This window comes from Octodon degus, unplaced genomic scaffold, assembly GCF_000260255.1.
Source record: "Octodon degus isolate 3935 unplaced genomic scaffold, OctDeg1.0 scaffold00400, whole genome shotgun sequence".
Lineage (NCBI taxonomy): Eukaryota > Metazoa > Chordata > Mammalia > Rodentia > Octodontidae > Octodon > Octodon degus.
The window spans coordinates 446061-460297 of record NW_004524976.1 but is presented as its reverse complement, the minus strand read 5'-3'; the positions used below and the strand labels follow the sequence as shown (position 1 = coordinate 460297).

At 38.2% G+C, this 14237-nt stretch overlaps 1 protein-coding gene and 1 pseudogene across 1 annotated transcript in view; one reads left to right on the top strand and one right to left on the bottom strand.

Moving 5' to 3' along the window:
- Positions 1–217: 217 nt before the first annotated feature.
- Positions 218–511, bottom strand: LOC101585843 (annotated as a pseudogene).
- A 3064-nt stretch (positions 512–3575) lies between these two features.
- LOC101588615 (antigen WC1.1-like) overlaps positions 3576–14237 on the top strand; it is a 343741-nt gene continuing 333079 nt past the window's right edge. The window contains exons 1-3 of the mRNA XM_023708573.1: positions 3576–3876; positions 6656–6961; positions 8586–8900. Coding sequence (XP_023564341.1) covers positions 3576–3876; positions 6656–6961; positions 8586–8900 — 922 coding nt within the window. The remainder of the gene's footprint in view (positions 3877–6655; positions 6962–8585; positions 8901–14237) is intronic.

The following is a 14237-nucleotide window of genomic DNA, read 5'->3' as shown; positions in this document are numbered from 1 at the left end:
GCAAGGACATGGGGAACAGCTAAGCAGATGTTAGCCTTGTTAGGAAGGCAAGTATGTGTGGGCAAGGGCTGCTCTGACCTCAGGGCCACAGCGCTGGTGTGCTGTAGTGTGGGGTGGGGCAGGGTGGCAGACCTGGAGCTGGTGGTGCTGGGCCAATCTGTCCTCGCAGAAGGAAGTTGCTCCACCTTGGAGGGGTGGGCCGCTCATGGGGTCACTGCTACTTCTCCTCTGACTCTTGTGAGATGCCCTCCTCTTCCTCCTTCTCTGGTGTTTTGGGTCTGCCCCGTGGTTTCCTCCCTGGAGCTGTGGTAGTTTTCTGGATCTCGTCAGCACCCTTGTTTTTACTCCCCTTCGGTTAACCCTGAGGTCTCTTAGGTGTTGGCTTTTCACTGGGCTCTTTCAGACTCACTGGAGGTAGCTTGTGTGGCCTGCCTTGGTCTCCCTTCTCAGTACCCTATTTTTCTTGTTTGGAATCCAGGGGCTGGCTGGACTTGGAGCTTGACTTTCTCATTTTCCTTTTCTCCTGGCAGGTGGAGTGCTGCTGGGATGGCCTTCTTGGAGAAGCATGAGTGCCAGAAATAACCTGAGCAGCTTGGAGTCCTAGTTAGAGGAGCCTAAAACTTGTCTTAGATAGTTGGGTGCTCCCATATATGGTATTTACATACATACTTATGACAGTTATCTCTTCCTATTGAGTTTTCCCCCTAACCAGTGTGTATTGACGTTCTTCATCTCATTTGATCAGTACTGGTTTGAAGTTCAGATTAGTTGTTCTTTATCATGCCTATTAATTTTGAATCATTATTTTGCAGAATGCTTCAGTCTGGGTTGGAATTTGTTTTCTTGTAGGACTTATAATATTTCCTTTCTTTTTTGTATATTACTTGTATTGAGAAAAAGTAACAGTGAGACAGATCCAAAACAGGTCAGTAGGACAGTCACAACAATTAATACATTGCATATTCTTGCCCCTGCAGCAGGCACTCACAATACAAGAAGCAGACATGACATCCCATAGGGCTTATAATATTTTATTCTATGCTCTTCTTGATTTGATTATGTATGATGAGAAATCTGCTGTTATTCTCATGGGTTTTCCTTAAAATTTCATCTGTTTCTGTTCTCTTATGGTTTTTAAAAATGTATTTAGTACAGGGTCTACAATGTCCCACTACACAAATCAGACTTGTAGTGATCCTCCTGTTTTTAGTCTCCCAAGTGCTGAGATTACAGGTACATGCCACCATGCCTAGTCTTAGTTGCTGTCTCAGTGTGCCCTGGGGATGGGGCTGGCATGGAACTCTTGGAATTGAACCCTGGTTCTTGCACCTGTGTAAGTCTGCTGAGCTCTCTGGCTGGCCCTTTTTGCTGTTTTCTATTTCAGAGAGAATTATTTATTTTGATTTCTGTGATACTTTTTTGTGAAAGTTTGATATTAGGTAGCTGTATCAGTACTATCAGAACATTTTGTAAAGTGTCTGCTCTTTAGTTGTCTCTGTGTCAGATTCTTGTTTTGTGTGTGTCCCATGATTTTGACTTCTGTATGGATTGAGTGAGATATTGGTTTCTGTTTGGCACTGTCTTCCATCCTTCAGTGTAGGACTTTTCTGAAGTTATTACCCAAGCCCATCTCTATATCATTACCCAGGGGACATTATGTGGTTAAACTAGATATGGTATCTTATTTACAGTAGTGCAATTAGCAATATTAATAGCATCATATGAAATTAGAAATTGCCAAAGTTTTATAACATAAATTTGTACTTTAGGCCATAGGAGCAAACACTATAGCCATACAACAAGTAGATTGTAAATTGGAAATTTGTATTTAAATTAGTTCCTCTGAGTTCTGTCTGGGCATCTCCCCCTGATATACCTGGAATCTTCCAGGCAGAGTAGTTTACCCAAGTTGTCTTGTCACCTCCATGCTTCTAGAATCTACACCGTAGGTCTGGGTTTCAGCCTGGGCCCTGCTGGACCTAGAAGTATCCCTCAGCTCACTGTGTCTAGTTCTACTTACATTGAACTCCATTGGCTGGCCCTGGCTCAGGTCTGGCTGCTGGACTCGGTTGAACCATGCTAAAGTGGACAGACAGATGAGTCGGGCTATGCATCTGTGTTTAGACCACAGAACATTCTTTACAGAACCTGTGAAGTTGTGAACCTGTGACAGGTCTGTCCTATTTGGGCTTATCCTCAGCTGGATGAATCTATAAACACTGAACTATGCAACTGGTGAATAGCCTTGCTGTCCCATGTAATCTGGAAGAAACCTTAGACAGTCAGGGAGAAGCTGGGCTCATAGGTTTCCTAGAACATTGACCTAAGAGCAAAGTGACACCCAATCTTTCAAATTTCAGTTCATCTACTCTTTGCTCTATCCATCAAAATAACAATTTATATTTCCAACTTTTAAAATTATTCCAAGTAAAAGCATCAGCCTCCTGTGAGGCTCCCTACTCTTTAGGGGGTAAATGTTATTAATTTTATTTGGCAGTATTTGTTTAAGGTGAAGTATTAATCAACCATATTTAATATATCTTTATGTCATTTTACTTACATATACAATAAAATAATAGCAAATTGACTTTATTTAACTTTTCAGTTCAAGTGATTTCAGAATGGGAACACAACCAATCTCTACTCTGATATAGGCTAGAAACACTTAATTTCTCCAAAGTGACAACGAATTTCAAATACTGAATATTAATAACTCTTAAGAGGAAGTCTACACAAAGAATACATGTATTCAGGAGAATAAGCAATGTTCTACAATTTTTGGTGAAATCTGATCAGTGTTAGTATCATCTGACATCTTCTCTTCTGTGCACTTGCAATCTAATCAGAAACAATATTTTTGAAAATAAGTATCAAGATCAGAATTCTGAAGCCCAAATTCAAAAGTGAAACATTCCTGGATTTCATGAGATACTTCATGATCTTTCACTTTTCAGATGTGAATGACAGACCCCAAAATAACTATTCTGAATTGTCCTATATATATGGCTGCTATGGTAGGCTTCTGAAGAACTTGATTACATTCAAAACTCTAACAATTTTTTTTCTCTGTGTCCCAATCCTCATAGATCTTAAATCAGTGGCACTAATATTTTGTCAGTGTACATAAAATCAGCTCAGGTGCTGTCCTTTTGTAGTTATTCTTAGAACTCATTCAATGAAACACCATGTTTATCTCTCTCAGGGTAGAGATTTTGACAATTCCAGAGAACATTCTATACATCTTTTACAGAACACTATTCAACCAGAAGGCTAATTATGGGGCATATGTGTATCAGCTTCTAGTTTAGACTATTAGCTGTATAATTTTCAGTTTTATTTCAGTTCTAGTTTTCTGTCTCTACTAATCCTTTTGTCATTTTTGTTTCAGTAAGACCCAGACCCAGCTTGCTGTCCTGGGGCAGTGATTCTATAAATGACTCAGCAGGTTCTTCAGCCTGAAAATAGAATGTTGTCAATTTCCCATTTGAGGATGTTCCACAAAACAAGAAAACCCTTTTCATTCTCTGCATAAAAGTAATCACTGACTTAATTGTCTCTCCTCAGACAGCCCCCAGATGCACCTGAGAAATGGGAATAACCGCTGTGCTGGAAGAGTGGAGATTCTTTACCAGGGCACCTGGGGTACCGTTTGTGATGACAAAGGGAATGTAGCACATGTGGTATGCAGACAGCTTGGCTGTGGACAGGCCTTTTATTATACAAAAGGGTCTTTTCCTTTTGGATTTGGATCAGGGCCCATTTGGCTGGGTGGCCTGAATTGCACAGGAAATGAGTCCCATGTATGGAAGTGCCCTTCCTGGGGATGGGGCCCACATAACTGCAGCCACGAGCAGGATGCTGGAGTCATCTGTGCAGGTATAGTCAGTGAATTTTCTACTACATGGGTTAATAGAAAATTCAGAGAAGTAGGTTGTGATCTTTAGAAATGAGAAAATGGGCAAGCTCTAGAAGACTGTGAGGTACATCTACAGACTGACTCCTTATAGAAGCTGATGATGATAGGCCTCATTTAGGTTTAGGAGTTTTAATTGGTATTCAATTTATTATTTTATTTATAATTATTGGTAATCTTTTATATGATTTTACCTAAAGACATTATTATAGTATCATGCCAATTAATATTCAGTTTCATAATTTTGTTTATATAATGTATTGCAAGTACACACACACACACACACACACACACTATGTAACATTAGGGGAGGAATGCAAAAATGAAACTATTTACCTTGGTGAAATTGAGTGGTTCTGTATGTATACTATGGAACATTATTTTGTACAATAGGTACATAGGCACAGGGGACATTATTAAAAAAATCCTTGAGGAATTTATGCAAATTTGCATTTACAATTCAGACACAATTATTCAGAGTTCCTTAGATCATAGAGCTATGGATAAAATACTGTTTGCTGAAAGTACTTCCATTACTACTAGAAAAGATTCTCTACATTTTAACTCTTCTCAAGCTATCAGATACTGGTGGCAAACCTATGGCATACATGTTACTTGTTCTCTTTTAACTTAAAAGATAATGTATGCATTATGTTTTAAAAATGAATACCTCAGTATTCAGGTTTAATTGCAGTATTATCACTTTGTGATAAATTAATGGGTTTGGGTTTTACTCTAGGCACACATCTCTAAAATTTTCACTACCATGCAAGATTTGGTCTCATCTCATTGGTTGGTAAAGAGGACAAGAGTGAAATTGATAACTGTGCTTAGTGATCATTTTATTCTCTAACACTTTTCCAATTTCATCAATAGAAATCATGCAAAGGTCCCTGCAAAGGTTTTATATTATGCTGCAAATCATCTTACACAGACACCATCAAAACAGTGCAACTAGTAGAGTTCACAGTCATATCCCAATGGCTTTTCTCAGAAGTTAGCAAACAGCCAGTTCTATCCCATCTGAATTAAAAGATTCCAAAGCCTTCTTGGGAGCTGTAAGTGTAGTGTGTCCAATGACAAAATGTGGAGGAAATAGTGACACAGAAGGCATATTTAAATATCTAAGCCAGAAGCTCTGACTCAGGGCTGTAGGACTGGTGGCTTCCAGATGTGGTGTCAGAGGGACCGCTAATGTGCAGAGTGACCTGGATGGAAATAGATCATTCAAAGAAGGAGATGTGGTAAAATCCCTAGGCAGGGTCCACACTTTGCTTTCTGCTTTGATTGTGCATGGGAATGTGGTCAATAGTGTAAGTGCTATTGCCCCAAAATGTCCTATCTAAGCTTGTTTTAATAAACCACTGCAGGACTTCTACTCACTACATATACAAGGCTCTAAAGATTAGCTACATATATTTAGAATTTTTTATCTGCAGTCTAACTTGTCAGGCAAGGTACATTATCATCATTCACACTCCAGGGATGATATAATTTCAAGTAACCTTATATAATCACTTTGGAATTTAAGATTTTGATTTACTACACTAGCCTCAAGGAAAAATAGAAACATGTCTAATTAGAATCAAATAATAATTTTAAGAAAATAAATTAATATTTTTTCATGATACACTTTAGAAAGAAAACATTAGTGAACATGCTTTTCTCTTGAGAACAAAATGCCTTTTGAACATCTTCACTGCATATACTTGTCATGTAATGTGTCTATGCCTATAGATAGATGCCTCCCCACAGTTCTGAGCCTGCTGTTCAAATCAGTTCCTGATCATCTTTATAGAAAAATGTCTCAATGTTTCTACAAATTCTGCTAAAGAGTGACAAAATAAATCCTTAAAAGAAAAATAAGGGGCTGGAGAGATGGCTCAGTGGTCTAAAGCACCTACTTGGAACAAGCTTGGCAAAACACAGGGACCGCGGTTCAATCCCCCAGCACCACATACCAGCCAGCCCCGCCCCCTGGTGTGCTGAGCTGGCCACACACACACACACACACACACACACACACACACACACACACTAAATAAATGTTAAAAAAATTAAAAAAAGAAAAATAAGAAAAATTCTCATATCTCCTAATTACTACTTTATAGCTTGCAAATTTGCTTCTGTGTTTTATAATGGGAAATATGAGACCCTATTATCTTAGTCACAGATGCTGACACTTCGTCTTACACTATATCATGAGCCTCTTTCTCATGTCTAAACAGGAAGTCAATGTAAATTATAAGGTTTAATAATCATTGAAATTGTTCTAATTTGTTAAATATGAATTCATTTGGGATCAACATCTGAGAACTGAAATTTTCTAGGGATAAAATAACGAATAACGAATAATGAAGCCTAATCTATCCTAACTGAGGTTGCACTCAATGGACAGACATAGATATTAGAAAACAAGGAAGATTGAATACATAGCTTTAGACATAAATGAGTGTTCTTTTAGTGTATAAAAATAAGTTTTTTAAAAGCATATATAAATTTACTTTTGAATATGAGTGATTAGGTGACAGACAGTCTAAGCTAACTCTGAAAATTCCACCTGAACTTGCCTATAAACACTATTTCATGTAAAAAGCTTTCTGACACAGGTTTGCAAATTTTTTCCCATGACCTGATTCTGGTAAAAGGAAGCCTTTCACACACACCATCACTTTTAGTATGTCCTTACAAATTCTAAGTCTGCATCATGGATATTTGGTGAATTTGTTTTCTCCATTCTAGGATTTCTGAGACTAGCTGGACAAGATGTATCCTGCTCAGGGCGAGTGGAAGTGAGCCCTGGAGGAAGGTGGACTCCAGTGGCTGATATGAACTTTACGCTGTCCACTGCCCAAGTCATCTGTGCAGAGCTGGGTTGTGGCAAGGCTGTGTCTGTCCAAAGGAACAGGTTAAGAAGTGCCAGTGAGCAGGTCTGGGATGAAGTGTTCCAGTGTGTGGGGCATGAGTCTGAGCTCTGGTTCTGCCCCAGAGTGCCTTGTGCTGGAGGGAGCTGCCAGCATGCTGGGGCTGTGGAGGTTGTCTGTTCAGGTGAGACTCAGAAGGATTTTCACCTTTCTGCACAATCATTAAGTGTTTCTTCTACTGCTTGCCTTTCTTGCTTTCCTTCCTCTTTTTGTTTGTCCTTCTCCTCCACACCTTTTTGAGATAGGATCTCACTATGTACTTCAGGCTGTTCTGGAACTCATGACAATCCTTGTGCCTCAGCCTCTCATGATCTGGGATTACAGGCATGCATGAGCAATCTCACTTTGCCCTCCTTTAATTATTCTTCTGCTCATTTTCTCATGAAGAAGATAGATGATAATGATAATACAGTTTCTTAGTTCAAATTTTCTGCTCTAGTTTTTTTTTTTCAGAACAGGGATATAATATATATCTTTTCAGAAGAAGATTTAGGAATAGATGATACTTTATTTTTCCTTAGAGATAAAAATACTAATTTTTGAAAAAGAGCAACTCAGATGAAGAAATCCAAGTGGTACATATTTATTCAGTCTGAGTCAGCAACTTTGTATGATTTTTGGAAGAGCCTGACCAATGTTTATTTCATGTGAAATTTCTCATATGAGATTGTCCAATCTACTAAAAGGGAAGTGTATCTTTATCAAGTACATACATATAGACTCTGAAACCTAGATTTTTAAGTGAAATATTTTTGAATGAGCCCTGCTTATAAAGCCCTGCAAAGTGACTCTCTGCTCACTTTGGGGCTGGATCTGGGCCCATCTGACTGCAAAGTCTGAGATGCACAGGACAAGAGTCCCATGTGTGGAATTGCCCTTCCTTGGGCTGGAACAACACCTACTGCAGTCACCAGTCAGATGCTGGAGTCATCTGCACAGGTATGGTCAGTGTTTTGTCCACATTCATCAATAAGATCAATTCTCATTTTTCCTCAATTCTTGGCTGCCCCTTTAAACCTCTGATGAGCTCACCCCATTTGGTTACAGCAGTAATTCAATTTCATGTGCTCCAATTCTATCAATGGAGTTTAGTTGGTGAAAAGAAATCAAACTCAAGTGCAGGTCTTTTCTAGTGACTCTTAGAATTCATCCAGTGAAAGATGCTGTCAACACTCAGGGTAAGAAACTTGATTTTCCCAGCATATTTTTCTGATATCTCATGCAAAACCCTACAAATGAATGGGCTTGTTCTTGTGGGGCATTGCTGTTTCAATTTGACCCTTCTCATTGGATTATTTTCAGTTTATTTCTATCACTTAATTTACTTATTTAATTATTTTAGGGAAGAGCCTACAGGGTGCTCAGGGTCTCACTACTAGATCAGACTCATAGTGATTCTTTTGTTTACAGCCTCCCAACAGCTGGCATTACAGGTGCGTGCCACCAAGCCCAGGCTCAATTGCTGTCTCATTGTGTCCTGGATGGGGGTCTGCCATGGCAGGACTGGTGATTGAACCCTTGGCTACTGCACCTGTATCTCTTATTTTTAACACTAGTAATCTCATCATTTTTGTTTCTGTCAGATTGCGGGCCTCACTTCTGCTCTGGTGCAATATGTTTACATCTTATCCAGTAAGCTCTGTACAGCAAAAGCTGAGCACTACCAATTGATTGACTGGTTGCCAAGAAACCATAAAAATCCAGTATTCTGTGTAAAAGTAATCATTAATTTGATTCTCTTTCCTCAGAGAGTGCACAGCTCCGCCTGACAAGTGGAGGCAGCCGTTGTGCTGGCAGAGTAGAGGTCCTTCACCAGAACTCCTGGGGAACCATCTGTGATCTTGAGTGGGACATAACTGAGGCCAAAATAGTATGCAAGCAGCTGGGCTGTGGATCAGCTCTACACGCTGTATTCTCTGCTCACTTTGGGGCTGGATCTGGACCCATCTGGCTGCAAAGTCTGATATGCAAAGGACAAGAGTCCCATGTGTGGAATTGCCCTTCCTTGGGCTGGAACAACACCTACTGCAGTCACCAGTCAGATGCTGGAGTCATCTGCACAGGTATGGTCAGTGTTTTGTCCACTTCCTGGGTGCATTGAAAGTTTCAGGGAATTAGTGAATGACCACTGGCAAATAGGGAACATATAGGTCATAGCAGACTTACAGTCTCTCAATAGATTGCTCTATGTACCCTATGGAATTCATTCACTTTCCCTTATTACTTTACCCTGCTGCGTTTCTTTCTCCTTTTGATCATATCCAAGAAAGAAGCTTATTCTAATATAATACCAATTAAAATTAAATTTTATTGGGGATTTGGCCCAGTCCTCAATATCCTAAAGCAAGTTATGGCAAAGAATTAAAGAAGAAGAGACAAGTAGTATGATTTGGGGGGATCTGGGAAGGCCAGAACTCTCTAGAGTAAAGAGAAATTCTCCACACAGCTAGTATTTATTAAGTTTCCATGGACTTGGAAGTTACAATAGTAAAGTCCAGGAAACAAGTTAGAACAAAGGCAGCATATATTTCTAACTAGGAGAAAAGTTCGATCTCTAATGTTGACTATTATTGCCCTTGAATATTTAGTGGCCTCCATCTGCAGCCTTTTCTTGTCTGCAGAGACTAAATCTAAAGAGCACTGTGATCAGTACCTTCACCCTTACACAGCCTGGTCTCCAACCAAGTTTTGCAGTTTTGTTTTTTAATTTACTTTTGTTTTTTACAATAAAATCTTATTTATTTGGTTTCAGTTTTTTTTTTTTTTTTTTTTTTTTTTTTTTTTTTTTTTTGGTATCAGTAATCAAAAATCAGGACCTTGTGCTTTCTGCATTGGTGCTTAGGTTGCTGAGCTTTCTGCCTGCCTGGTACCAATTGTTAAATAAGAGAATAAAAAAATAATAAAAAAGAAATACTACAGAATTTCACTAAGCAAAATAATAAGAATTCAACAGTGGTTGTTATTTTGCATATTGTTGTCTTCAAATTCACTGTTCAGATTACCAGAAATAAGCATGCAAAATCATTTCAAAAAATTAACAAGAAAGGAAAGAAAAATAAATTTAAGCCTTAACTGCTCCTTTCAATAGATCAGCAGAAATCAGTAGTACAACTATCCAAGCTATTCTGTATATATACATATGTATTTCTTTTTCCCTTTCTTTTTTTCTTTCTTTCCATCATCCCAGTTGTTCATTCCCTTTGAACAGTTTCTTTCCCTTTCACAGTATCTATTGTACCTTTCAGATTTTATTTGCTCTTTGAGGTTCTGACACTAGAGAAGCAATACAATGTTTACACATGTGGCTCTGATTTATTTCACTTACGTGTATGGTCTCTCAATTTATAAGAGTAAAATAACTGGAAATTACTTCAAATTTTCCTGTCTGCAACAATGAGTTACTTGAAGGGAGGAAAGTAAATGTAGTGACAGTTTTTATGGTGAAATTGAGTGTTTCATTATGCATTAACATGATACATCATTTTTCACTAGGTCAGTCCATATATAGGCACTGGAGATAGGATTAAACAAAAATCCACTTACGAATCCATGGGCTCTTGCAAAGTGGCAAGTCTCCTTTGGAGAGTCAGATGCTAGTATTCCTTGCACTTGAGAAGAATGGCCACATAAATGTGAACTATTCCTTAGTCACAGATTTTCCTTTTTTTCTTTTTTGTGGGCAGCTTAGCCCAACCTGGGGAAGGGGCTGACACAGCATGTGGCGCTGGGGATCTAATCAGCGTCCCAGGGCAACTGCCTAAGCAGGCACTTTAGACTGCTGAACTATCTCACCAGCCCATAGGTTCTCCTTTCATCATTATATATAAAAGATTTTCTACATTTTTTCCAAAGAACATCTGTGTACATTCAAACTTTTGAAGGACATTGAGTTCTGTGCCACCAGATCAGTGCTGGATGCAATGAGAAATTAATCTATTTAAACTATAAAATGACATCATTCTTGATGGTGTCAGTGATATCAGAAAAGTGCATTTGAGGATTTCTTTGAGAAGAATGGGAGTAAGGACATATGGAATTTTGAAGAAATATAGAAAATATATTTAATAATAAAAGTAGATAACGAAAATATAAAGATTTTCTGAGTTAAACTGAGAACTTAGATGAGTTTAAAGAATACCAGTGTATGCTTAGATAAATTCTAAATAGTTTTAGGAAAGGAATATTAGCTATAAATGAGACTGAAAGATGAGTTATTGATAGTTCAGAACTGTGGAAGAAAAGGTCAGGTGATGAAAGTTTCCTAAGAGAGCTGCATATCACACAATGAGTCTATGTTGCCAGAGACCAGGTAGGAATATAGTTTTTCTTTTATTTTACTTTAGTTTATTAGTACTCATGTGTGGGTAAAACATAATATTTACTTTCTTTATGGGATATATATATATATATATATATATATATATATACATATGATATCCTAATTCTTTTTTCCACCTCCTTTTAAAATCTCTTGATCTTCTTCCTTTTTTATTTAATTTTCCTTTATTTTGAAGAATAAAACAGAAGCACAAACAAATACAAAAAGATAGAAATAGAGTAACATATAACAATACATGTTACAGATTTTCAAAACAAGAATAGCTGATTATCAATGGTTGATATATTATCTACTTTTATCATCAAATATTTTGCTCACATTAAGAGACATATTTATGCAAGATTGGGGAAATACATGAATATCGACACTTGCTTTGAATACATCTTAATTTTTTTCCTTGCCTATTTTTGTTTTAATTCATTTTAAAGAGAGTATAGTAATCTATAAGACATTAGAAATGGTACACACTTAGAAGACCAAGAATACAGATATTGGGCCAGCCAAATAGCTCAGCAGACTAAAGCACCTGCAAGCAGGGGCAGGGGCTGGGGGTTTGATCCTCGGGCCTGCTATGCTGGCCCTGCCCTGGGGATGTGCTGAGATGGCGATTGAGACTGGGCATGGTGATGTGCATCTGTAATCCCAGCAACTTGGGAGTCTGTAAACAGGAGAATCACCATGAGTCTGATCTAGTAGTGAGACCCTGAACACCTGTAGCCCTTCCTTAGAATAAAACAAACAAACAAACAAAAAAAAGATTAGAGGCATTAAACCATGGGTTGTGTTACACATTGTTGTCCTCAATTTAGTTTCTCAGATTACAGATTTCAGCATACAGAGTCAGTCAGGTAAAATTCTAAACATTCACTGCTATTTTAAATAAATGATGGAAATTCTGAGTACAATCATCTCAGCCATCCTACACATATACTTGCATGTTTTATCCTCCTTCCTTTTTTCCTCCTTTCTCCTTTCTCTCTCATCCTCATTTTTTAATCATTAAGTTTAGTTTCTTTCTAGTTTACTATATCTATTATACCTTTCAGGTATTATTTATACTTTCCAGTTCTTACACTAGGTAGACAGTGTGATATTTACATATGTGAGTCTGATTTATTTCCCTTTTGAGTATAGCCCCTGGCTGCATTCATTTCCTTATAAAGCATTTGAGTTTGTCTTTCTTTATAGATGATTAGTACTGCAATGTAAGAAATACCACATTTTTTTCATCCATTCCTTAAGTTATGGGCGTTTGTTTGTTTCCAAGGTTTGGGAAATGCAAATTGTGCTGCTATAAACATAGGTGCACATATATCACTATAATATGATGTTTTCAGTTCTTGTGGGAAAATACCCAGAAGGGAATAGCTGATTGAATGGGATTTCCAGTAATTGTTTCTTGAGGTGTCTCCACACTGACTTCCACAGTGGTTGTACCCATCTACATTCCCAGCAGCAGTGGAGAAGGGTTTCTTATTCTCCACAGCCTCTCCACAATCCCTTCATTTTTATATAAATTTTTCCTCTACATAATGTTTGCATTTTTTGTGTGCAATTGGTGCATGTAAATAACACATCCCAATTTACCCTCCCTAATTCCTTCCTCCCTCAATTTCTTAATTCTCTACCTCTTTGAGAATGATCTATCACTCTCCTCCTATCATCTCTCTTTTATTTTGTTCTCTATTTTACCCTGGCTTTTTCCTATAAGAGACACCATGTGATATTTAAGTCTGTGTGTCTGGCTTGCTTCACTGAACATTATGGTCTCAAGGCCAGGCAGGAATACATTTAATTAAAAATTTTATTTCACTTTAGGTGAGTCATATATACCAATAGCTTTCTGCCAGGATGGTATTCTTTGTTTTCTTTAAAAAAATTTAATCATTTATTTGTTTGATACTGGGGATGGAACCTGGGTGGTTGTGCTTGCCCATCAGGTGCTTAGACTGCCAAGCTTTCTCCCCAGCTCCAAGGATAGTTTTCTTTCTTCACTGAAGGCTTTCAAGCATATTCCAAATATGTTAAAATGTCAACATACTTTTTTCCCTAATATGTGTAAATCAACCCCCAAATAAGAATATCATTTTCCTATAATTTACATGCACAGTGCTTAATAAAGTTCCTAGCTCCAGGCAGACTTTAAAAGGATTCTTGTATTTGACATTTCCTTATTTCTTGTTTTGGCACTGGGGATTGAACTCAGGAATTTGCATTTGCCAGGCATGTGCTTATGCTGCTGAGCTATGTTTCCAGCCCTGCGTTCTTATATTGGGAACAAGATGAAATATACGTGTACCCTTAATATTGTATTCAAATACACCTCTCATATATAAATATCAGAGTGACCTATGAAGGAATCCTATGTATACCATTGTTATGGTTTGTATCTAGTTGTCCCTCCAAAGCCTCATATAAGTTATGGGCCAGACGCAGCTGGAGGAGCAACAAAGTGGCTTGAGGGGCAGGGCCAGAGGACCAGGGCAGGGCCTGAGGGGCGGGGCCAGAGAAGCATGAACAGTTAAACTGGCTAGCCTGTGCTTTCTCAGAGATATGGAGGGGGTCATCCTGGACATGGCAGCACACCACCTCTTCTCCAGTGTCTTGAAACCTCCAGTAAGTGTGAACTAAATAGGTCTTTTCTTCACTCATTGTGAGTGTCAGATATTTGTCCCAGCAATGAATGAAGAGTAACTTAGACAACCATAGAGATATGGCTCCCCAAGCTATTTGAAATTCACTGCACATTACCATATTTCCGGGATGCTGGTCATGGAATCATAGTATATGATATCTGCCCTGTTGGTTTTTACTTATTTTGATCCTATTTATTTCTATTCCTCTACTTTTCCTTTTGAAATAGGAAGGTTTATGCAGCAACACTGTGCCTCAGGAGCCTGAACTTGAGCTAATTTTACAGAGGAGTTCAGCTAAGAGTTTGCCTTGAGTCTCAGAGAAGACTTTGGACTTGTACATTTGAGTAATGCTGGGATTATTGGTGAGGCAATTAGTGCATTTTAAGTTGTATGCAGAATAGTTACACCTTTTTAGATGGGACTGT